At 36.6% G+C, this 25354-nt stretch overlaps 1 protein-coding gene across 1 annotated transcript; it reads left to right on the top strand.

The window, feature by feature from the left end:
• Positions 1–2802: 2802 nt before the first annotated feature.
• Positions 2803–25043, top strand: LOC129273186 (histone-lysine N-trimethyltransferase SMYD5-like). Its single transcript, XM_064107481.1, has 12 exons — positions 2803–2963; positions 9762–10010; positions 11803–11924; positions 13360–13429; positions 17449–17553; positions 18489–18551; positions 19345–19415; positions 20075–20181; positions 20656–20712; positions 21544–21638; positions 22566–22636; positions 23263–25043. Exons 1-12 carry the CDS (start codon positions 2916–2918, stop codon positions 23420–23422), a joined length of 1218 nt encoding a protein of 405 aa, XP_063963551.1. The 5' UTR covers positions 2803–2915; the 3' UTR covers positions 23423–25043.
• The last annotated feature ends 311 nt before the right edge of the window (positions 25044–25354 follow it).

Below are 25354 nucleotides of genomic sequence, written 5' to 3'. Positions count from 1 at the left end.
GATTATGTAGTAGTTTTTTTTAATTGTTGGTATTTGTATAAGAAATATCTGTCTGGGAGATGGTGTCCTGTAAATTATGAGCCTACTATATAGGCTTGCCCCTTACAATGTATGAGAACGGAACGCCCAGTCAGATTATGTTTTTTATATTTTTTATCGGGTATTTGTAAGAATATAGTTAATTTCGGTCTGGTAGAAGATGTCCTGTGAATTATGAGCCTACTGGGCTTGCCCCTTAAAGTGTAGGAGAACGGAACGCCCAGTCAGATTATGTATTTCATTTTTGGGGGGTATTTGTAAGAAAACCCGGGGGGGCGCTTACATTGACGAGTGGATACCATGCGCGACCAAAAAAAAAACCTAAAAAGGATGTCTTTTTCAAGATAGGGCACGTTACGTACGTTACGTAACAAGGGTGTCAAAAAAACTAAAATAATGAAAAAAAGGGTATCTATTTCGCTATATAGGAAAGCTACGTGTTTAGGGTCAAATTTGCGAGGCTACAAAAAAATTAAGACTAAAATGTCTTATAAAGGATGTACTTTTTGCCCCAACAGTCAACACTACGTGTTTAGAGTACGATTTGCGCGAGATGTGGGAGGTTGGGCCGTACTAAACTCAATGATGTAGGTAAAGGTAAAACCGACGTCCGTGACATAATCAAAATATCGCTGTACCGTGACTTGTTTAAGGGTTCAATTCAGGGAACACTTGCCAAGAGTATCGTTTTGTTTCCAATACTTGTTTTTTTTTTCCCAAAACGGGGGGGGGGGTTCATTTTTCGGAGGAAAATTTTGAAAAAAACAAGGTTTTCAACCACAAATTAAGGATATTTCCTACCCGAAAAAATTTGACAAGCAAAAAAAAAAAACCCGAGCGAGCAAAGCGAGCGAGAAAAAAAAATCATCCTTTCATCAGAATCTAACTTTGAGACATTTTTGACATTATATTCAGTAAATAAAATCATATCCGACACTTTTCTTTTGCTTTTCCTTCCTCCCTTTATTTGTTCTTGGTTGTAGAACTTTTGGGGTCTTGGCCCTACCCTTCCATATCATATACGGCAGTGCTATGTGGTTGGATTCCGAGGAGGAGCCCCCGGAACTTTTTGTTATCAAAGCCATTTTAAACCTCGCAGATTGCCCCTATTTTAATCAAATCGTGGGTATATACAGAATATAGCTTTTATACAACACATTTATTCAACCCAGTTGCGTAATGAAACAAATATTTTGAGGTGGCACAACACAGCAATGTGGGAAAATTTGTTAAAAATGCCCATTGAAATTAAATTCTAATTACGTGATAGATTTGTCCATACATTCAGCAAATAACACATTTCATTGTTTCTATTCGTTTCATTACTTTGTCTCCTATAATTTATTTTATTTCCCCTTGGGTGTGGAACCAAATACCCCCCGCGCCTGTATGCCAGTGATTGAACGTAAAGCTATATATGATGGATAGGAAGGTCCCTATACAGGGGGCGTTATAGAGCCATTTGAAGGTTATAGATAAAGATCCCCTACTGCGTGGGGTCTGGGGCAGAGACCCGGTAGCTTAGTTGCATAAAATTTAGCAAGCATATAACACAATGCAGTTGTATGCAGTCCATCTTTCTTCCCGCTCTTTCTTTTTAATCCTCGGCAGCCCGGTCGTGTTATTAAGTTCTTTTTTTTTAGTGTCCCTTTTCTTCGTTTTCCAGTTTAGCTTTTAGCTTTTGGCTAATTCCATTCTACCTTCGATTTCCCTTTCTTACTAATCACGCTATTGCATTACATAGGCCTATTTCGGAATGTTCTTCTTTCAGTCGTTCCTTTTCCCGGTTTCCTAATCCTTTTCCATTTTTATAAATAATTTTTCTTCGTTTTCTTTCACTTTTCCCCTTTACTTCCCCTTTCTCTTTCTTTCTTTTTCCCTCCCTTTTCTATTTTTCCTCTTTTTTATTTTCCCGGTGAACTTCCGCCAGGGGGGGGGGGGGGGCAGCTTGACCCCCTGCCCCCGCCTGTTATGCCATATTAAAAAAATGGCTTTCTCCTTTCTATATTGAGATGAACAACAATCATTGGTTCAACTTAGTTGATAACTTAGATATTAAATATCAATGAATTCTTGGACAAACTATGAGGTTTTTTTTTCGCCTGACACGCAGACTGTACCAAGAAAACAATTCCTCCCAAAACGCGATGCGTGTAGTGAACCCCAAAGCAGATTAAATTGAGCTTATTTGTGTACGAGCATATCACATGATTAACTTTTGACCAATCCTAGCCTAGCGCCTAGGCCTAGCTAACCCTTTTAAAGGTTCTTTTCTTTTTTAAATAAAATTGTACTCCCTGATGTTCTGATAAAATTGTTGATAAGCCATAATTAATGATACTGTAGCAAAATCAAGGAAACAAGGAGAAGTCCAAAAAAACCCACAAAGTTTAAAACATTTTTATAGAGCGATTGTGTAGTAACAGTTTAAACTTTAAGTTAGAGTTAGAGTCTAACGTTCCCGCCATATTTATGTACGAGCATATCACATGATTAACTTTTGACCAATCCTAGCCTAGCGCCTAGGCCTAGCTAACCTTTTTAAAGGTTCTTTTCTTTTTTAAATAAAATTGTACTCCCTGATGTTCTGATAAAATTGTTGATAAGCCATAATTAATGATACTGTAGCAAAATCAAGGAAACAAGGAGAAGTAAAAAAAAACCCACAAAGTTTAAAACATTTTTATAGAGCGATTGTGTAGTAACAGTTTAAACTTTAAGTTAGAGTTAGAGTCTAACGTTCCCGCCATATTTATGCCGCGCACAAGTACAGTCAGTGCACGTGGCCGCGTGGCCGGCCGTGAAGCTGAAGCTGATCAAAGCGTATAGCTACTGGACCGGGTCCGGGTGTGTTGATCAATTAATTCGAGCATGCCATGGCGAACGGATCTTGCGTTGATGTTCGCTTCATCGATTCATTGAAGGTATGTTAAATTGTGTGGTCTATATATATATGAATACTTGCTGTTTATTTATATGACTTTTGAAAATGTCCAGGAACTTAATTATCGTATTCGAATAATTCGATCTAGGTTAGATACCGGGTGCTCGTCGCGAAGTCATTGACCCGCCGGTACACGCGTAGCCGTCGGCCTATGTCTTAGAGTTTGAACACGTTGATCTTGATGTGCAAGTTAAGCGGAGCTCCGCTGTCGCATGAAAGCGGAGAGGATGTAGAATAAGTAGGTCTAACATGCCCTGTATTCGGTCAGTTTTTTGCTCAAATGGCTGTTGCAAACTCAGGAATTATATAAGCCACCAAACTTTGATATTTCAGAGAATTAGAGATGATATGTCTAGGTCTAGATTCAAGACTCTAGACTAGAGTAGAGTAAGCTATAGGCTTATAGCTGCTCAGTCCGACATGTATTAATTGTAAAGTCGATCTAGATCTAACATAGACAAGGCCTAGATCTAACGTTGGGCCTAACTTTTTTACATAGGCCTAGATAGATCTAGAGTCTACATGTAGAGTTCTAGCTTACCTCAAGTGATGTTCGTGCAGGCTCCACTTCACTACCTGAATACCTCTACAGTCTACACTACACCTACCTAGGCCTACCCGAACATCAAGGTCCAAAACTCGCTCTGATACTCCGAGTGGCAATTAAAGGTGGGAAAAATGCATATTTATTGTAAAATAAAATCCAACACCGAAACTAGCTTAGAAAGAATTAGACCAAAAGCTTCAGTCTCTGTATTTTGGTTGTTCTGCTGAACTGCGTTGGCTATTCACTCACCAATACATAGACTGAAGAGCTTGGAGGCCCGTACGTACAGACAGTAACGTTAGATCTAACATTCAGCGGAAACCCGATTTTCCGATCGTTTTTTTGTACATAAAATGTTACATTATGAAAAAGAAATCACATCCATAGAATTTACGAAAAAATTTTAAAAATTCAGAAATATCGTACCTTAGACTGCAGTTACCGCTAGGCCCTAATTCCTTTCAAATGATGATCGAAACATCGTCATCTTCGATCCTTTTGTTGGTCAACGTAAGTTGCCATCTTTGATGACGTCATCATCCTTACATTGTTACAGACGTATTTACCAGTCGCTATACAGTGCGTCCCAGAAAAAAAGAAACCGAGATTAAGCGATGATTTATCAGTATTTAATCACAAATACAATAGACAAATGACCTACTGGTCAATGTAAAGCTTATAATCCCCTCTTTCATCTGATATTACTTAGATTATTCCTCATTCATGCATGAGTGAGCAAAAACAATTTGAAGAAAGGATGCCAAAAACTAATTTGGCGGGGGTTATCTGAATTTCAAAAAGAAAATCACATGCCTAAAAGGTTCAATATCTGCTCTTTTATTTGATACCTTAATCACAAAAAATGGTCAAGAAGTAAAAAAGTTATGTTCACTCGAAACAATGCTTGTATTTTCATAATTTTATCAAATAAACGTGTTTTCGCTGGTTTCCTACAGAAGCTAAACAAAAGACTTCATGCATGGCTGATCGTCAACAAAACGGAGTGTCGAGTGAGTTTGAACGCAAAACCTCTTCATGTTATGAAATTATTGAAATTCAAGCCTTATTTCAAATAACCAGAACTTTGTTATTTCTTGACCATTTTCTGTAATTGAGGTATCAAATTAAAGCGCAGATATTGAACTGTTTTTAAATGTGGTTTTCTTTTTGAAACCCAGATACAGCCCGCCAAATGACTTTTTGGTATCCCCTCTTCAAATTGTTTTTGCTCGCTCATGCGCGAATGAGAAATAATCTAAGTAATTTCAGATGAAAGAAGAGATCCTAAGCCTAAGCTTTACAATGGTAGGTCATTTGTCTATTTTATTTGTGATTAAGTTATTATAAATCTTGGTTTTGTTTTTTGTGGGACGCACTGTATATCGCGATTTGTGCCGCTGCTTTGCGCTTGTAGATGTGCGTGCGTTCGGAACTTGTCGCTCGCATTGATTGGCCAGGATATCGAAAATTTAATCGGAAAGCCTTGATAAAAGCACAACTCGTTGACGGCTGCCATTTTTTCCTCTCCGGCAGAAAATTAAAAAAATAAGGAATAACCCGGGGAAAAACTCATCGGTAACGTATATTTTCGATATTTTATAGAACTTACATAGTATCAAAAGAAAAATTAGAGTCTAACGAAAATAGTGGGCCTTCGTTCAAGAAAATATAATGTCATTTAGAATCTAAAAGAAATTAAAATCTGGACAAAACCCGTCCTCCGAAATGCCGACCAGATTACACATGCAGGCTCGCACTAACACACTACCTTCGGTGAATGGGGATTATAGTAAAATGTCAGAAAGTGTTGAATAAATCCCCAGAAACGACGGTTATTCCTGTCTAAGAAAGAATAAGAAGCTTAATTTCTTACTTTTCTTCCTAATTTCACTCCAGATCAAAATTGGTGATTTAGAGCCAACATCGAGTTCCTCACACGAATAAATAATTTGCTGCCAATTTCAAACCATCGCATGCACAAGGGTCTGAGCTCATCGCTATCAACCCTGAATCGCTCAATAATCCCTCGTATGTAACATATCCGCAGGCAAGCCCGAGGGTTAGACCATAAACCATTTACGTAAGAGATCTCTGCCTGTAGTAGGCCTTTCAAAATTAAATTGTATTTGATTAGGGTGTCTGGAGAAAAAAATTATTTTTCTTATTACTAGAAAATATCACATTTTCTTTGTGAATTTGAAGAGAAATGACCTTCAGACTGAAAGAAATGTAACATTTTTGAAAAAAATCCAATTATTGGCTGCAAAAAAGAAGAATGAAATTAGGTCAATTTTCAGCATTTCTTTGCCATAGACTGTAGTTAAGAAATGGACACACACAATTCCAATTAATGCCAAAAACTTGTCCATAAAGTGTCCAATAGGATTTTTTATGCTCTTTCTGATGGTATGATTTTTATAAAGATTTGGAAACCAGATCACAATGAAAAATTGCGACAAAGTGAAAAAAAATTGTGCAAAACAGACATTTCATTTTCCCATAGAAAACGCATGGGGAAATGGCAATCTCAACACACACAAATAAGGGTTTGCAATTTATCTCTAAATCCTTATTTAAAATAATCATATAAACTTGTCCTTACTTTCAAAAGAAGCCCCTGAATTTTCTCTTTCCATACATGCCAAACACAAGTTAATAATCAATTCAGATCACATTTTTCTAGCAGCCTGAACTGCCTGTAAAAATGTGCCATATTTCCCCCTAAATCAGCCTGTTTTATGCTGACACTTTTCAGTGCGGCTTCAGACACCCTAATATGATATTTAATCAAGTTTTCAAAGGCATATTGTATTTTGAAATCCAATGTTAATTCTGTTTTCAGTTTTGAGCAAAGAAAATCAGCCCGGAAATAAAACTATTAAAGAGCAATAAAAATGACTGCATGCGATGGCTAGTGAGTTTGCTTGAATGGGCACGTTGCGTATGTAATTTTTTTTTTTTCCCGGACCCATCGAGGTCAAGAAACATTAAATAACTGGCCCAGGGTGATTTAGGTTTTCCATGGTTCGTTACGGGTTTTCCTTCTCCAACAATGGCTTTTGCTCATGGATCTTACGTTACTCCAAAACAGAATTTACAAAAACAATATTATAAAAAATGTATGAGATGAATTATTAGAATGGACAGACAGTAATCATATGAAACTGGATCCTAGTAAGTGTATGGAAATGAACATATTAAATGCCCCCTTTTGTGAGTTTTTGCATATTGGCGAAGCAGAACTGCCTTACGTCGATACATTAAAGATTTTAGGAGTTTATATCTATCAAAATTTAAAATGGGACTTCCATATAAATGAAATGTTAAAAAAGTGCAATGAAAAGCTCTTTATATGTTTAGATTAGTGAAAAAAATATAAAATAACCAATTTCTGACAGGGTTGTTTGATTTAAATAATGTCGATTTAAATCATGATTTAAATCACGATTTAAATCACTTGATTTTTTTCAAAAAAATCACTGATTCAAATCAACTTTTATGAAAAAAATTAGTTTTCTCTATTTTCTCTTCTTCTTAACAGATACTTTCAATGTAATCATTTTCATTTCTGTTCCACATGCTTTAGAGATACTTTAAAAGAATGATACACCCTCATGGAGTCTGATATAACACCACTGTTTTATTTTCAAATTGTAAAACAAGCAAAACTGATGAAAACAACAAGTTTCTAACAAAGTAATGATAAATAACTCTGTATGTACACCAAACTGTTAAATCTTCAATAAAATAATATATAAAATCTACAAAGGTGCTCAAAGTCCACAACTTGGATACTTTTACAAAACAGCTGAACTACTTGTATGTACCTCCTTCTTGTTACTATTAATACCCATTCTTTCAATTACTTAAGTTGAAGGCATATGTGTACATTTGATAAGAATTACATGTATATTTGCATGCTTGTGTATTTTCTTATCAATACCCATACATTCAATTACACAATTTCAAAGTACACATGTATACTTAATAAGTAAGAATTTAAAAATGGGAAAGTTGCTGGGCAAGTGTTACTGTATGCAGCAATACAACTGCTGTGCTTGCTTGTTCATGTAATAGCAGAGATGCCAACCGTTACGGATTCGCCGTATTTGTTCCGATTTTATTCCTCCAATTACGGTGTTACGGCAACAATAAAAAGGTTACGGAAAAACAACTACAATACATGTGTATTGTGTATTGCTTTGCTGTGCATGTGTATATATTTGTGTATTGTGCATGTATATGCGTGTATTGTGTATACATGTATCGTGCATGCAGCGTGTGTGTGGCCAACGGTAAACCAACGGGAGTTTCTCTACTATAATTTATAAACGCGCGCACTGCCTACTACGTTCATTGAGTTATGCTTTTATCAAGGCTTTCTGATTAGAATTATCGATATCCTGGCCAATCAATGCGAGTGACAAGTTCCGAACGCACGCACATAGACAAGCACAAATCAGCGGCACGAATCGCGGTATAATAGCGACTGGTAAATACGACTGTAAAGATGATGACGTCATCCAAGATGGCAACTTACGATGACCAACGAAGGAATCGAGGATTACTAAGTTTTGATCATCATTTGAAAGGAATTAGCGGTAACTGCGGTCTAAGGTACGATGTTTCTGAATTTTATATATTTTCTCGTAAGTTTGGATGTAATTATTTTTTCATAATGTGACATTTGATGTACCAAAAACGATCCGAAAATCGGGTTTCCGCCGAATGTTAGATCTAACGTTACTGCTGCATGCTGATACGGAACTCAGGGAGCTCCGGCCCGAAAAGCGGGCCGGAGCTCCTTGGGTTACGTACGTATCAGCTAGCCCAGAGCTCCCTGGGTTAGCTGATACGTTGTCTTTATGTACGGGCCAACAACTCTTCAGTCTATGTATTGGTGAGTGGAGCCAACGCGGTTCAGCTGAACAACCAAAATACAGAGACTGAAGCTTTTGGTCTAGCGTTCTATGAGAAACACACAACTAACTACCGTCAGTTTTTCAAACCTAATTGACTTCAAAGTCATCGATCACAACAATTTGTCCAATTTTTTACCTGTGACATGTGTCCATCCCAAAATTAAAGGTGGACCCCCCTAAAAAAAATTTTCTTTGACACTGTCCCGGCCCGCGATGAGTTTCAGTATTTTTGGAGGACACCTAGTGGCATCCCTGTATAAACGATGCTACTTCGCGGGATGTTCCTGAGAAACTCCCATTTGTTCCTGACAAATATGGTAAATATTCCTGACAACCATCCCTTTAGGTTGGCATCTCTGTAATAGTTTGAAAAAACAGCACATCAATGATGTGGTGGACAGTGGTGCTTATCCTACATCTTGCAACGAAATTTATTGAAGTTTTATTTGGAACTGAGGTTACACTGTAATGAAAACATAAAATGTGTATTTTGTTACAAGCATATCAGGAAGTGCCTATTGCAAATCTGGTTAAATATTACATTCAAACATTCAAACAACCCTGATTTCTGACTATATCGGATACATCCGCCCTGTTTTAGAATAGGCCTATTGTGTCCCTGTGTTTAATGTACAAAAATTAAAAAGAATCCAGAAAAGAGTTTGTAAAATTATCTTAGGCAAAAGTTATTCAAATTATGAAAAATGCTTTAAAACGATGCAAACTGGATGCACTAAAAGATAAACGTGAACAATTATGCTCTGATTTTGCAGTGAGAAAAAAATCCACATTGTAAAAACTAGTTACTGGAAAGGAATGTTAATTATAATGACAGTATGTTGTTGGCATGACTAAACGCAATAAACAAAAGTAAATGCAATACAAATGCAGGACCTCCCGTTTTAAAACACAGTGCAATACCGTATTTTATCAATCTCCTTGATAACTTGTGAAGTGCATATTTTCACTGTAATTTCATTTTGTAATCTGGATCTTCTTAATGTACCATTAGTTTTATCATTATTACAGAATTGTTTTATGCTACATCATACATGTGCGATTGTTATACCTTTGTAAATACATGCATTTCAGCTCTTTAGCTGCAGTATGTGTATGATTGTTTTACTGGAAATAAATAAACCATGAAATGAAATGAAGAGGTACCAGGGGTATGTGGTAAATAACTTGATTGCACTGGTTTGTTCCCCCCCCAAAAAAAAAAAAAATCACATAAAAAAATTAAAACCAGTAAAACAGCATCTCCAAAAATATCCATTCATAATTGTTGTACCTATCCACTCTTGTGTAGGGAAGAGGTCTATTTTCTACAAGAGATGTAGCTGCAGGAACGGTGCTCTTTGAAGAAAAGCCTCTTGTTTGTGCTCAGTTCTTGTGGAATGAGTTTTATAACTACGAAGCATGTGAACATTGCTTGAGGTCGATGGAAAATGCTGAAGAGATGGCTAGACGTCTTTCAGCCAACCCTTCGCTGGTCCTTCCCTACACGGAGTGTTGTAAAGTGAAAAAAGAAAATTTTGTACACTGCCCTCATTGTCAGGTAAGTCTTGTTATGTGATACTGTCTTTGGGATATGATGGCAACATAAAAAGGAAGATGGAAGATGGGTATTTTATTAAAAAATTTACAAAAATTTTCTGACAGTTGTCTTGCCCTTTTAGTAGAATGTATCATGGAAAATTTGCAAATAATCGTGTAAATTTTGAGCATGTTACCATTGTATCTGCCAAGGTATGTTTGGCCACCAAATGATGCAGTACAGAAGTGATTGGTTAGAAAACTGAATCTGTTTTTACTTGCCCTAAATCAATGAAAATTGGTCTTTGTGCTTTTTGTCTCGCCTGCATAGCAGAGCGAGACTATAGGCGCCGCTTTTCCGACGGCGGCGGCGGCGGCGTCAACATCAAATCTTAACCTAAGGTTAAGTTTTTGAAATGACATCATAACTTAGAAAGTATATGGACCTAGTTCATGAAACTTGGACATAAGGTTAATCAAGTATTACTGAACATCCTGCCTGAGTTTCAGGTCACATGACCAAGGTCAAAGGTCATTTAGGGTCAATGAACTTAGACCATGTTGGGAAAATTATTTTCAAAATCTTAACCGAAGGTTAAGTTTTTGAAATGACATCATAACTTAGAAATTATATGGACCTAGTTCATGAAACTTGGGCATAAGGTTAATCAAGTATTAGTGAACATCCTGCTCGAGTTTCAGGTCACGTGACCAAGGTCAAAGGTCATTTAGGGTCAATGAACTTTGGTCAAGTTGGGGGTATTTGTTGAATTACTATCATAACTTTGAAAATTTATGGATCTAGTCCATGAAACTTGGACATAAGGTTAATCAAGTATTAGTGAACATCCTGCCTGAGTTTCAGGTCACATGACCAAGGTCAAAGGTCATTGAGGGTCAATGAACTTTGGCCAAGTTGGGGGTATTTGTTGAATTACCATCATAACTTTGAAAATTTATGGATTTAGTTCATCAAACTGAGACATTAGGTTAATCAAGTACCACTGAATATCCTGTGCGAGTTTCAGGTCACATGACCTGATGACCATGGTCAATGGTCATTTAAGGTCAATGAACTTTGGCCGTGTTGGGGGTATATGTTAAATTACCATCCTAACTCTGAAAGTTTATGGATCTAGTTAATAAAACTTGGACATAAGAGTAATCAAGCATCACTGAACATCCCCTGTGAGTTTCAGGTCACAAAACCAAGTCAAAGGTCAGTTAAGGTCAATAAACTTAGGCCATGTTGGGGTAATTGTTGAAGTGCCATCATAACTTTGAAAGTTTATGGATAGAGTGAATGAAATGTGGACATGGGTGTAGTTGACAGTCTTAAGTCTCTGTTCAAATGTCATTTATGGTCAATGAACGTGGTATTATGTCATATGAATGATGTTTTTGTTAATGATTATTTTATAGTAGTTTTCAAAGTTAGCACTGCTGCTATATTAAATTGTGTAATGCAGGCGAGACTGCCAGAGGCGTTCCACTTGTTACATTTTGTAACCCATTGGAAATATAACAGATATAATGAATTCAGGCTCCGGCATATTCTGAGCATGGTTTTCTGTTAAAAAAAATTTGCATCAGTTCTGAAAACCATTTCTAGTGTGATAATACTTTTGATACCATGTTTTGTAGGTTCAATATTGCAACAGTGACTGTAGATAAGAAAATATCTATACATCAATTCAGGCTGTAGGGTATTCTGAGCATAGTTTGTTACTATTTTGAAAGAATTTTTTTTACAGAACTTCTGAAAACTTTCTTTTTTTCAGTGTGATGATACTTTTGATACCCTTTTGTTGTAGGTTGTATATTGCAGCAGTGAATGTAGAGAAGAAGCATGGAATGAATATCATCAAGTACTCTGTATATCACATCATCCACCTGATCCTAATCATCCTCTTGTTATCCTTCAGGAAGTTTGGAAGTAAGTCAAGGGCCCCCGTCTTACAAAGAGTTACGATTGATCCAATCAATTGTAACTCTATGGAAATCCATTAGTGTCATAATTTTTTCTAAAGGAAATATGCAAAATGTCTTTTGTAAACAAAGGAGAACACACCAAATTGTCAAATCAATGAATTTATGGATATACATTCATATCTAGAATTTTTTTTTGAACAAACATGCATTTTATATGTTGACTTTGCTGGCTTTCCATAGTTACGATAGATCGGATCAATCGCAACTCTTTGTAAGATGGGCCCCAGATCAAGAACCCATACTGGTGTATTGCAATTTGGTTTAATACCACTTTTTCTTTGTTTTGCCTTTCTGGACATATCCTACATGGTGTGATACCAGTGCTGTGTTTCATAAAGCTGTTCGTAAGTTACGAGCGACTTTAAGAACGACTGGTGATCCTTTCTTGTGGTAAATAGTATATTGAATTGGCGATGGTTTAGCGCATAAGAAAGGTTCACCAGTCGTTCTTAAAGTCGCTCTTAACTTACGAACAGCTTTATGAAACGGCCCCCTGTTTGTCTAAATAAGTCATAAAGGCCAAGGCCATTCTGACAATGAGTTTTAAAAAGTAGAGAAAAATGAAAAAAAGCATGCCATCGGTCTGAAAATTTCATCAAAATGTGATGTAATATAAGGCTATGGCATTTGAGAGATATTCTTAATTTTACAAACAGTTATAAAATGGTCCACAAAGGCAGTAAGAGAATGAGGAACCAATGATGCAGGGAAATAATTAAATGGGCCCTTGGCAATTTTGCCCCCAAAATATTTCAAAGAGCCTTGGAGATTTAATATTTTGTATTTGTTTTTAAATAAAATATTTCAAATTATCTCAAACATCCTTTGATTCCTGCATCAATAACTACCGGTAAATTTACTTTCTTGGTTATTGCCTAATGCTTGTGAAACTTGGCATACTTGTTGGTCGGGAGATGAAGATGTGCAAGACATATTTCTTAATTGTTTGGGGAAGTTGGTTGCCTTGGTTACAATGAAAATAAATTCAGAGAAGAATGCCTATTTACATTTATGTATGCTCCTCAGATATTATTCAATCACCTTCGGTGAGATTTGCGGTTTGACATCACTTCATATCCTATCTGACCACTAGCTAATCTGAGCCTTGTTGCAAAAATAGTTACTTTTATTATTACTATTAACTTTGACATCCAATGGTAACCTACCATGGCAACAATGCTCATCATCAACCAATAAAAATCAAAGGCATTGGATGGCAAAGTTGCCATAATGGTAACTATTATGCAATGGGGCCCTGGATTTTTTTCTTATTTGTTAACCAACTTAATTATTTGAATTTTAACATCTAAACCACCCATATAGATCAAAAGAAGAATGGATGTACTCAATTTATTTCATTTTTCCATACTTTCTTGTAGAACGATGCACTATCCCCCAGAGACGACTAGTATTATGTTGATTGCCAAGATGATTGCACTTATCAAACAGGTATTTACTTCCATTTCTCATTAATTCTTTCATTTCTCATTTAGAGGGTACATTGAATCACTGCGATAAACTCTGAACTCATGAAGATGATATTGAGATCAAACTTGTGAATAAGATTTACAATCGAATCTGAATAATATTGGGCTGCCCGTAGCAAACTGCAATAGTCCCATCATGCATGACGTAAGCCATGTTAGCCTCAAATGTCTCCAACTGCATTTAAGCATTGTTTTTGTCTCACCTGCATAGCAGAGTGAGACTATAGGCGCCGCTTTTCCGACGGCGACGGTGGCGGCGACGGCGGCGGCGTCAACACCAAATCTTAACCTGAGGTTAAGTTTTTGAAATGACAGCATAACTTAGAAAGTATATGGACCTAGTTGATGAAACTTGGCCATAAGGTTAATCAAGTATCACTGAACATCCTGCCTGAGTTTCATGTCACATGACCAAGGTCAAAGGTCATTTAGGGTCAATGAACTTAGACCATGTTGGGGGAATCAACATCAAAATCTTAACCTAAGGTTAAGTTTTTGAAATGTCATCATACATTAGAAAATATATGGACCTAGTTCATGAAACTTATACATAAGGTTAATCAAGTATCACTGAACATCCTGCATGAGTTTCACGACACATGACCAAGGTCAAAGGTCATTTAGGGTCAATGAACTTTGGCCGAATTGGGGGTATCTGTTGAATTACCATCATAACTTTGAAAGTTTATGGATCTGATTCATGAAACTTGGACATAATAGTAATCAAGTATTACTGAACATCCTGTGCAAGTTTCAGGTCACATGATCAAGGTCAAAGGTCATTTAGGGTCAATGAACTTTGGCCAAATTGGGGTATTTGTTGAATTACAGCCATAAATTTGAAAGTGTGTTGGTCTAGTTCATAAAACTTGGACATAAGAGTAATCAAGTATCACTGAACATCCTGTGCGAGTTTCAGGTCACATGATCAAGGTCAAAGGTCATGTAAGGTCAAAGAACTTTGGCCATGTTGGGGGTATTTGTTGAATTACCATCATATCTCTATAAGTGTATTGGTCTAATTCATAAAACGTGGAAATACGAGTAACCAAGTATCACTGAACATCTTGTGTGAGTTATAGTAGTTTTCAAAATCAGCACTGCTGCTATATTGAATCGCGTGATGCAGGTGAGACGGCCAGAGGCATTCCACTTGTTTAGTACTTTCAACAGAGTTCCCTTACCAATGCCAAAACATGCCCCAATTGTTTCACAGCCAGTCAGTGCATGACCAGGTAGCACCAGGTGGATGGTGTGTTGCATCTTATTGACTTTTTCAGTTATGTCTAGGACCGTCCTGTCTTTTATTAGTGACCAGTGTTATAGCTACAGTGGACAGTAGTGATTGGGCCCAACCAACCAATTTTTGACCACCACTCATGAAAAACACCGCTTCTACCCACCACTGATTTCAAATGAAAAGTGCTTTAAAACTTACTCCTTGCATATTAGAATTGCACTTGCATTCATTTCCATCTTTAATCTTGTTTTATTGCATAATTTACATTAAACATTCTTATATTTGATAAATATTAGTTTATTTTCAAAGATTTGGTAATAGTCAGATTGTTATTGACGTTGATGTTCCTTTACTTTTGGCTTTAAAACCACTAACTCAGCCTGATAAAACTTTGTAAAATGGGTCTAGTGAGAGCTCTGTTCGTGACTCCACTATTAATAGTGAGGAAAGACTTTGCTCATGATAAAGATGAAGCAAAAGGATATACACATAGATCTGTGTCATCTGTGATCACATGTGTGAAACTTCCCTTATCGCTTGCCAGTTTGATGGCTTGCTGAACAATGATGGTATCAGCCTACTTATGATTGGTTGACAAATCTGGCCTCCATGTTAGTGAGCCATCTGGTCAAACTTCAGTAGCGGTTGCTTTTTGGTCAGTGATGACAAGCATATGGAGCTCTGCTTCATGAACTCAAGGTCAGTTTGGAGTTCTTTGGATATCATTTGAATCAGTTGTCTGTTGTTTTAACTACCAGTAAGAGTCAGTTTCTGTGAAGGAAGTGGTGAGGACAATTTAACCTGATATACTCATGTTCTGTCATTTCCTCTGGACGATCAGGTTGTACACTTCATACTGTAATCAAGGTACCGATCAGATTAGATACTTGTCTCCAAACCTAGGATAATCAGCTATCTTGCCCTTGAATTTTTTCAAGTAATCAGTCACAGTTGCTTGTCTTTATGGAGTAGAAGATGGCCAGCTGGGGATCTACAAGAGGGCATAGCAATCAATCACTGCACGTAATTGACCTTGATGTCTTCAAGTATTCTTGTTGAGACTTTGGAGTTTGACCTTAGTCATATTCTTTAAAGTGACCATAGATTTGGAAATTCTCATATCCTCACTGTCATCTAATAATGATGTAGGCAAAGATGAGAGCTCACAGGCCATCATGCCAAGGAAACCCATATTCCTTGCAGTGGTTTGTACACCGATTACCCTTGAGTATCTCAGTTTTGTGTCAGAGACTTTTGAATCTCCAAAATTTATTGCCTTATTTCCCATGCTCATCAATACTTTGAAATAGGAAAATAGAAACCTTCTGGCGTGCTGTGCAGGTATCTAACTTCTGATACTCTTTCTGTCAATGTTTTCTGAAGAGATGAGATGTATACTCTTCTTTGTTTTTCTTCACATTGATGCATGATGCATTCTCCCAAATGTCAACTAGATCTTGAATCAACTTTTCGCAAATGCGCAAGCTTAGTACAAAATTCCCGCGTCAGTGATGTGCTGTTCACCCGAAGGTCAGCCAAGACAAATTTATAGTTAGCATGGACGAGGGCTAGCATCACAATCAAGAAAAAAAACAACCTTGAAGTTGTAGTATAGCAACTCGTCTTTTGCTGGCTTCTGGATAGCTGTGTGTTTCCCGCTGAGGGCCCTGCACACGTGTTGGAAGTTCCACCTGTCGTGGAAGGCCTGTGCCAATTCTCGCCACTCGTCTTTGGTCTCTGGAGTCTTCCACACCTTGGCCTGGTACTCATCAAAGATAGCCTGGCACACCTCGGACAAACAAAGATTGTGTTGTGCGGTACCCAGAATTAGAAAGCATATGCCAAGTCTTAGTAACTGGCTCCTGTGGCGAGTTATAGCAGTGTTATGTCCAACTTGATGCTGGGCTCCAAAGGTGCTCACTGCCTGCGAAACAAGAAAGGTTGAAAAACATAAAGCATGCATAATAAAATATTTTTGAAAATGTGCTTGCAAAATTAAGTACAAGTCACAACAATTACTTTTGGTTCTTGGTTATGCATGGCCTCACTCTGTCAGGCAGCTCATTGCCACAAATTGGATTCCACTCTTAGGTACGACTTCAAGTCTACTCATGTTTGATCTCAAGCTCATGCATCAGGGTTTCATATTGGCTGAACAGGGGTCTTCACAAGATCCACTCCTGGGGGGCGTTTCATCAACATTTTCGTCCGACAAGTTGTCAGATCTGACAACTTTCCTTGATAATGATTGGCTGAGATTCACTGTTACCATAGTAGCTGTCGGATAAAACAGTACTTGTCGGATAAAACGTCCGACAAGTCCTTTCATGAAACGCTCCCCTGGACCCACCACCTTCTTTGACCTCTGGGTGCCCTCTGTCGCTCCCTCCGGGCTTTGTCCAACAGTGCGGTGGGTGTATGGACGGCCTCAGCACAATGGCAATTGGGTCTGCGATATGTTAACGATTATTTGGCCGGTGAGGACATGATATGTTCATAAAAAATTGCTAAACACCCCCCAGCTACCCCAATTACTGGCAGTGTACTGCCACTGGCCGGCGAATGTGACTGAGGCCCAAGTGATCATCTGTAATGAAATAATCTCTTGACTACATAGAATTAAAGATTGGTTTCCCATTGAAAACGTGAATACAGGAATTTGAATAAAGGTCAATTTTCTGTATTCCTTGGATGGTTTTTTAGGTTAATGCATAATAACGATGTATTGAATTGTTTTCCAGGCCAAGTCAAAAGAAGAGATAATAGCAGTCTTCAACCAATTCTGCCATGTACCTCATAATGAAGAGATGGAACTGTCACATAAACTACTTGGGAAGCAATTCAAGGTAGGACATTGCAATTCACATCTTCAAAGATTCACATTGATCATCATGAACACTTCTTGTTAAATTTTCTTTTTTCTCTTTTCACATACATAAATCATGTTAGATCTGAGAGCAAGACAAAAATAAATATAATAGGCATATTAGAGATATTATCAATGAAAGGACAATTTCAAGAAATGTTATTTTCCCATCAGAATGATTTCTACCAAATTGGTATACCAAAGCTTGTAAGGGGATAAATACTATCAATTGTGTAACAGAATGAATGTAAGGCTATGGTATTTCATGGACAAAGTAAAATGAAAATGCAATTAGTTGTCATTTATCGTGTTTACACGCTGCATCGGCTTTTTCATAGCGTGTAAACGTGATTAACTTGCATCGGCTCTCGGTTCAGAATCGGCAATTTTGCACCACCAAAGTAGTAAGTTCAGAACAGCGAGCCGATGCAGAATCGGCTTTTTTACTACGTTTAAACAGGAAGCCGGTTCTGGATCGGCATTGGCGCGCATTCCATTTACTTTACCATTATGACGTACTTATAAGCGCACAGATCTAGCGTTTTCTTTATTATGACGTATATTGTTGGTGCCGCGGATCATTTCGTTTTTTGTCCCAAAAGCCGATTCTGAACCGCGAGCCGATGCAGCGTGTAAACGTGGTGCAAAATAAACCCAAAAGCCGATTCTGCATCGGCTCGCGGTTCTGAACCAAAAGCCAATTACATTTAAACACAGTATTTATCTCTCAACTTCACATTCATATTTTTGTGATATAGCCATCATACCTGTGTACACTATGTTCAATATTTTCATTAGCTACCTTTCCAGTGTAGTTATATTCACAATGCTGGTTTCTTACAATCAGTGTCTGTATGGAGGTATTATGATTTTGATAAAATATTTTACAAAATGTATTCTCTTGCTTTTTTGCAGGGTCAGTATGAAGCTCTCCAGCCATTGTTGCTCAATGCTCTCTATGAAGAATCTGTTGCTCAGGTATGCTGCCATAAATATCTCATTTCAATAATTCTTCCCATTCACTGATTCATTCAACTCTCTGCAAACTTTTGAGGAACTGGTTGTTTTGCTGCCTGAAAGTTTGTCAGAGGCTTTCAAGACATTAAAAAACAAAACGAAAATATAGAATGTATACTCCGTGGCCAGTTGCCAAAAGCCTCTGTTCCGAGTCATTGAAGTTTCATTCCGCTCCACACATGGAAGAATCTGCACACCATTGCAGTAGATAGAATCCCTGGACGCTGATTGACACATCGCGCAACTCTCTTCCCTTCCTTGCCCAGCGCTGTATGTGAGAAACTTTGCACCTTGCGATCAGCTGAGCTCTAAGGAGCACTACACTAGGTAGAGCTGCCAGTGTATAGAGTTTGGGTCTGTGTTAAGACGATATTTTAAGTTAAAAAATTTGAATAAAATGCGCAAGATTTTCTTTTTCGGGACTGCTTTGAAACTTCACAGAGATTGCAGAGTGTGTTTATCTCATGCTTGAGTGGTCCACAAATTTTAAACCTTGTTATCTCCATATTGTTTGAAGCTCTCTGAACTGTTATCTGCATTCAATTGAGTACTTAATATATGGGTTATTGTTGATAAATTTTGACAATTTAAGAAAAACCTTTTTAATGCTTTGACAAGCCCAGTAAGAAATCTGATAATTCAATTTGGGATGGCAGGACCCAAATGTTGTATATTGACAAGTAGTCATCTGAGCATGGCCATCATGTATTGTACAATCTTTATTTTGATTCCCTTTTCTCTTCCTCTTTTCTAGTGGTTTACTCCAGATGGTTTGAGATCTTTGTTTGCTCTCATTGGTATGAATGGACAGGGAGTTGGTTCAAGGTAAAACCCTTCACTCACAATCAGGGGCCCGTAATACAAAGATTAGCAATGATCGTAGAACATATTTCTACGATTGATTCCATTGACTACAATGTACAATCAATCGTAAAATCAAGCGCACGATTAATCGCTAACCTTTGTGTTACGGGACCCTGAAGAAGACATTCACGATAAGTGATTTGAGAAAAGTGATAATTAATGATGATGAAAATAGGCAAGTGTATTGCACAAATTCAGGCCAAAATGGCTCATGCCTTGCTTAAACACAAAATGCATGTTTAAATCTGGTTCAACCAGAGATACTAGATATATGACCAAATGGGGGCCCGTTGGCTCTTGACCTGTTTTATGACATCTATTGACAAAAAAAACTTATTTGTAACACCTTTCGTTTAATTTCTAGTTCTCTAAGTGTGTATGTTCATAATTGTTGTTGTTGTGATCTCATTGGCTGCGGAATTGCTCAGTGATATTTATTGACAACAGAAACTTAACTGTAATATCTGTCATTAAATTTTTCTAGTTCTCTAAGTGTGTATTTTCATAATTGTGATCATTGTGATGTTTTTCACCAATTGGGGATCCATTTGCTGTTGAATTGCTCTATGATATCTATTGACAACAAAACTAAGTTGTAATTTCTATCTTTTAATTTCTAGTTCTGTAAGTGTGTATGTTCATAATTGTGATGATCTTGATCTGGAGGAAGAAGAAAGGCAGAATCTAGACCAGTTTATTGATCAGCTTTATGTTGATATGGAGAAAGGTATTATATATTAGTTTGATATCTTGGTGGCTTATTTGAGATCTATAAGTTTCTTTGTCAAAGTTAGGTGATCTGAGCAAAAAATAAGCATTTCAGAGAGTTTACCTTGAATATAATGTAGAAGGATGTAGATAACATTGAATTTCCCTGTTGCTGATATTTAAACATGAGCAATCAAAAATTTGAAATATAGTATCAAATTTGTAACATGAATACTCATATTTCAATCCTCTTTGATCAGAATGATATTATGGTACAATTCCATTTCAATTGTCAATGATTTACCTGAGCATAGATTCTTTGGTAATTGTTTGGGAATGACTGATTGAGTCTGATGACCAGGGTAATAATATATTTGTAAAGCGCTATATAAAAGCGGAATATTATTATTATTATGTTTACAATTCTATCCAATTTTATATTCCATCTTTACAAGTTACATTCTAAATATAAAATCAAATTAATTTTTTCTAGAATCTGGAGCCTTTTTGAACTGTGAGGGCTCAGCACTCTATAAATTGCAAAGCTGCTGTAAGTACAGTGATGGCTATTGACCATATTAAAGCTCATATTAAACAAATTTACAGTGGTGCATGAGGAGCTGGCTAAAATTATTCACATCAAAGAAACAATAGTTCCCTCCCACCTGTATCATTCCTCATCAAATAAATGATAATGAAAAAAGTTGATAACTTTTCGGATAGCTAGCTTGGCAGCCAGCTTAGCGAAGCACACTTGTGAGATGTGTACAATATGACTTAACTCCCATCTTGACTGTACTGCTCGTAGTGGTGGTCTGAAAAAAAAAATCAATTTTTCCCAAGAGAAAAAGATGGACTATATGACGTCAGTAAGGAAAAATTCATGGGAAACATTCTTTACCCTTGTATACACTCTCCCATAGCAACAATCTTGAAATAAGGGATATATATATTATTATGAACATTATTGTTATTTCATTATGTCATCACAAATATTATTGCCACTGTCAATTCCATCATCTCCCATTGCCATCTGTGGCTGTACAAAATTTCACAAATTTTTATCCAGAATGTGCACCAGGGTCCTAATACATAGATACTTGTTATAATAAGAAGAAACCCCGGCCGCGTCAGACCAAAAGATTTTAAAAGATGAGATTGCTGCTACCCTGTTTGGCGTTCGACCAAGGGATAGAGCCTCGTCGATCTGGTGCTCACAGCGGCTGCCAGGCCTCGATCAATTGGGCAAAAGAAATTTTCGGAGTATTTCATTTATGTCTATTTCGAACAATAAAATATGGATTTTCATTTTTTTTTTTTTTCAAGACTGACTTGGAAGTCAGTCACTGACACGCCTTTTCTTTGTCTATTATTGCTTCAGGTAATCACAGCTGTGAACCAAACGCTGAGATTAATTTTCTTCACAACAACTCTACTCTTAGCCTCACTGCTCTCACAGATATTTCTGAGGGAGAGGTAAGGTTACATTATGTTTGTTTTTATGAATGAGCAAGAAGGGCTGTGATCCCCATTCCAACCTAATATTGGTAAAATGAAATATATTATAATTTTCTTATGTTTGTCAGTAGTATTATCATATTATCATCGGCGTGCCGTGGTCTGGTGGTTCTGACTCTCGCCTTTCAAACAGAGGGTCGTGGGTTCAAATCCTATCCATGGCGTGTTTTTCTTCAGCAAGAAATTTTTCTACAATGTGCTGCACTTGACCTAGGTGAGGTGAATGGGTACCCAGCAGGATTAGTTCCTTGAATGCACGAGCACTGAAAGGCAGCTCGAGCTGAAGCTTGGTTGATGATAATAATCATAATAATGCGCCTGGGAATAGATTGTTTCTCGATAAAAGGCGCTTTACAAATGCATATTATTATTATCATCAGAACAAAATGTCTGATACAGTTTGAATGTGCAATTTGTAATTTAGCTTTGAACTGACATTTATGTATGTATTCTAATGTTTGTACAAATTTTGCCTATTTTGATCTTAAAACTCGTCACAAAATTATAAACTTGCTATCTATACATCTATGATCATTCTATGATGGGATGTATATGCACAGATATTCTAAATTCTCAACTATATCAAATCTGTAAATTCTGGAAATTGAGATAAGGTCTTTTTGATTGTATAAAAACAACTATTTCACAAGCTGATATTTACAACCTGGATATTTCAGCTTTGTAGGTAAATCAGCTGCACAAATAAATTGTTACTTTATTTTATGTTTTCTGGATTTCAATTTGTTTCAAATAAGCAACCCTGCTTCAATTATTGAATTATGAAAATACACTCCTTTGTCATACTTAGTAAGATTACACACATGAGACTTTATTTGAATGTAGGTTATGACTGAAAACTATGTGTATCAAATGGTTTTAATGTAGGAAGTATTAATCAGCTATCTTGATGAATGCAGCAGAGAAAGAAGTAGACACTCTAGACAAAAGGAGTTACGGTGAGAAGATTTCTTTATTCGCAATCCTGTTAAGATAATTGTTCTAAATATACTTATGTCAAGTCTGAAGAAACGAGTAGGCAAAAGCTCTCAAAGTAAAAAATTGATTGTGAAAAGATGAAAATTGTTTTGTTTACTTATTTCAAGGTTTTTCTTGTACAACCAAATGTAAATGAGTCTGTGTTTTGTCATCAGTGTTTTCATGAACTGTTCCGAGATGATTTCAGCATACAGAAACAAATGTTATGTACATGAGTTTGAACACTATTTTGGAGGGTCAGAATTGGGTGATTGAATTGAATTTTTATACCATGATAGTGCATCCTAGAAATCAAGTGAGCTTATTGAATTTTATTACATTTTATGATATTGAAATAATAAAAACAATAATTGACAGTTTTCGTATACTATATATACAGTATATATTCAATTTGAAATTTCTCTCATTCATAGGAAGTTTAAACTCATGTGACAATATGCATGTTTGAAATAACCACATTTTAGTCTTTAAGAATTCCATGTTGGTCACAAGGTCATGTTATAATAATAAAATATAAATGAATAAAAAAAATGCTAGCACATATGATATATTATAGACATTTCACTACTTCTCTTACCCTTTGCAGGGAGAACTATCTCTTTACTTGTGACTGTCCGAAATGCAGACTGCAGTGTGATGATCCTGATGCGACATCAAGTGAAGAGGAGGAAGAAGAAGAGGAGGAGATGGATGATTGTGGAGAGTTAGAAGGAAAGAATTCAGATGAAATATCACAGGATAGATGATAGTTATTCTAAAAAAAAAAAAAATATTCTGTGGTATTGTAAGTTACCTAATTTATATTATACCATTGTCCAAAGTGTTAAATCAATTTTTGTCCTTGACTAGCGGGAATGGCCGGATTTACCTGACATTTACATTTTGGTTAAAAGAATTTCAGCCCACATTTCTATAGAATGTTAGCTCACCTCACTTATCCAATGTCAATGAAAGAAGCTATGTATCAAAAATTTTGTTGAAGTAAATTTTATATTTGTATTATCTTTTTATTTCATTTGTGCTTTTCACTGCAGGTTCAAATAATCTATTATTTGTAGATTGGGTTGACCAATGACTGTAAGCACTCCATAATAGCATGGTGTAAGTCAATACAATGGCAATATCTCCTGGGTCCCGTAACACAAAGGTTAGCGATTGATGGTACGCTTGATTTCTACGATCGATTGTACATTGTAGTCAATGGAATCAATCATAGAAAAATGTTCTACGATCATTGCTAAGTTTTGTGTTATGGGCCCCAGATGTGATTGATGTAGAATGATGATTGATCAATATGACAAAGGCAAATGATGCACAAGGTTGTGTCACTACTATTTTTTTATCATTGTTACAAATTTTTAACATAACCATTTGTTCGTGTTATCTTTCACAGTACTTTTCCAATTTCTTGCTTTGTAAAATGAAGTCAGTTCTTTACATAGCCATTCATGCATGACTTCAAAAAGAGCTTACTGGTCTCAATAGCAAATGGTTCTTTTTAATAGCATGAAAATTTGCTTCGTTACTGGGAAAACTCTTTGATACTGGATGTTGGGCCCAATACTTTAGCATTATCATCCATTATGTTCGTTGCATATTTTTTTGTTATCGCAAACTCTGATAATTCATTTCTAAGAACTTTTCTGACTTCTTCCTCTTTCTCATTCGGCATGATTATTTGTATTTCTAGTGGATCGTTTTCCTTCCTTTTCCCTAATAGTGTTTCAGACCAAACTAGGACCCTCCAGCTTATATCACATAGTCAACCAGGAAGAGTTGTGCACCACTTTCAGTATAGAAACTACTGTTCTTGGTAGTAAGGCCATTAGACATAAAGGCATTGACCGTGGGTGGCCAATGTCTTCTTTTTTTTTTCATTATCACATTCCTCCAGTAGGTGTTGAATACAGAAAATATCAAATTGAAAACTGAGTAAGAGTATACCAACCTATACATTTACAGAGTACCTATTCTACCTGTTAAGGAAGTACAGGGCTTGTTCCCCACCAGGACTCCTAATGTAGACATGGGTCCCATTGATAGCACCTATGACTCCTGGAAACCTGCAGTAATCATAAAATTGTAGCTGGGTGGTTTCAATTTCATCTCTCGTTGTCGGAAACTTCATGAATTGTCTCTTCCTCCTTGCTATTGCCTCAGAAACATCTTTGATGATTCTGTATACGGATGACTGATACACACAGATCAGTTTCCCCCAGATAATGTAACACTCAATAAAAATTCAATAACTTCATAATTCTTCATCAGATTTTTATTTTATTTTTTATTTTTTGCTAACTGGATTTTTCTATATAAAAATCTTATTATTTTCTGCCTGTAGAATACCTTTTAAAGAATGTAATTTGATAGCACATACCTCCCCATCATCTTCTGTTTAATAGTTGGCACATGCAAACTTCCTAAAGTCAAGGGATGTTAAAACCAGAAAAGGATTAACTCACCAACCACATAGAAACAAAGTCTGTCAAAACCTGTAACACGGTGGGCAATGGGTCATTCCTCTCTTTCTGTCTCTCCAAATCCCCTTCGAGCATATTGATGATATACTTTGCTGTTTCTTTCGAGAACTAGTACCTCACGCTTCTTTCTTTTAATCCAGGTAGCATTTCCATACAGACAGACATGGGCATTTGTGAGTAATCCAGATACTACATACA

Source organism: Lytechinus pictus, chromosome 12 (genome assembly GCF_037042905.1).
Source record: "Lytechinus pictus isolate F3 Inbred chromosome 12, Lp3.0, whole genome shotgun sequence".
Taxonomy (NCBI): domain Eukaryota; kingdom Metazoa; phylum Echinodermata; class Echinoidea; order Temnopleuroida; family Toxopneustidae; genus Lytechinus; species Lytechinus pictus.
The sequence above is the reverse complement of the archived record's forward strand: the minus strand, read 5'-3'. Positions and strand labels throughout refer to the sequence as shown.

Bases quoted from the DNA above. Each gene is read 5' to 3' on its own strand.
- LOC129273186 (XM_064107481.1), top strand. From the start codon at position 2,916: ATGGCGAACGGATCTTGCGTTGATGTTCGCTTCATCGATTCATTGAAG. The intron at 2,964-9,761 runs GTATGTTAAATT...ACTCTTGTGTAG, and splicing joins GCTTCATCGATTCATTGAAG to GGAAGAGGTCTATTTTCTAC. The intron at 19,416-20,074 runs GTAAAACCCTTC...TTTAATTTCTAG, and splicing joins GGACAGGGAGTTGGTTCAAG to TTCTGTAAGTGTGTATGTTC.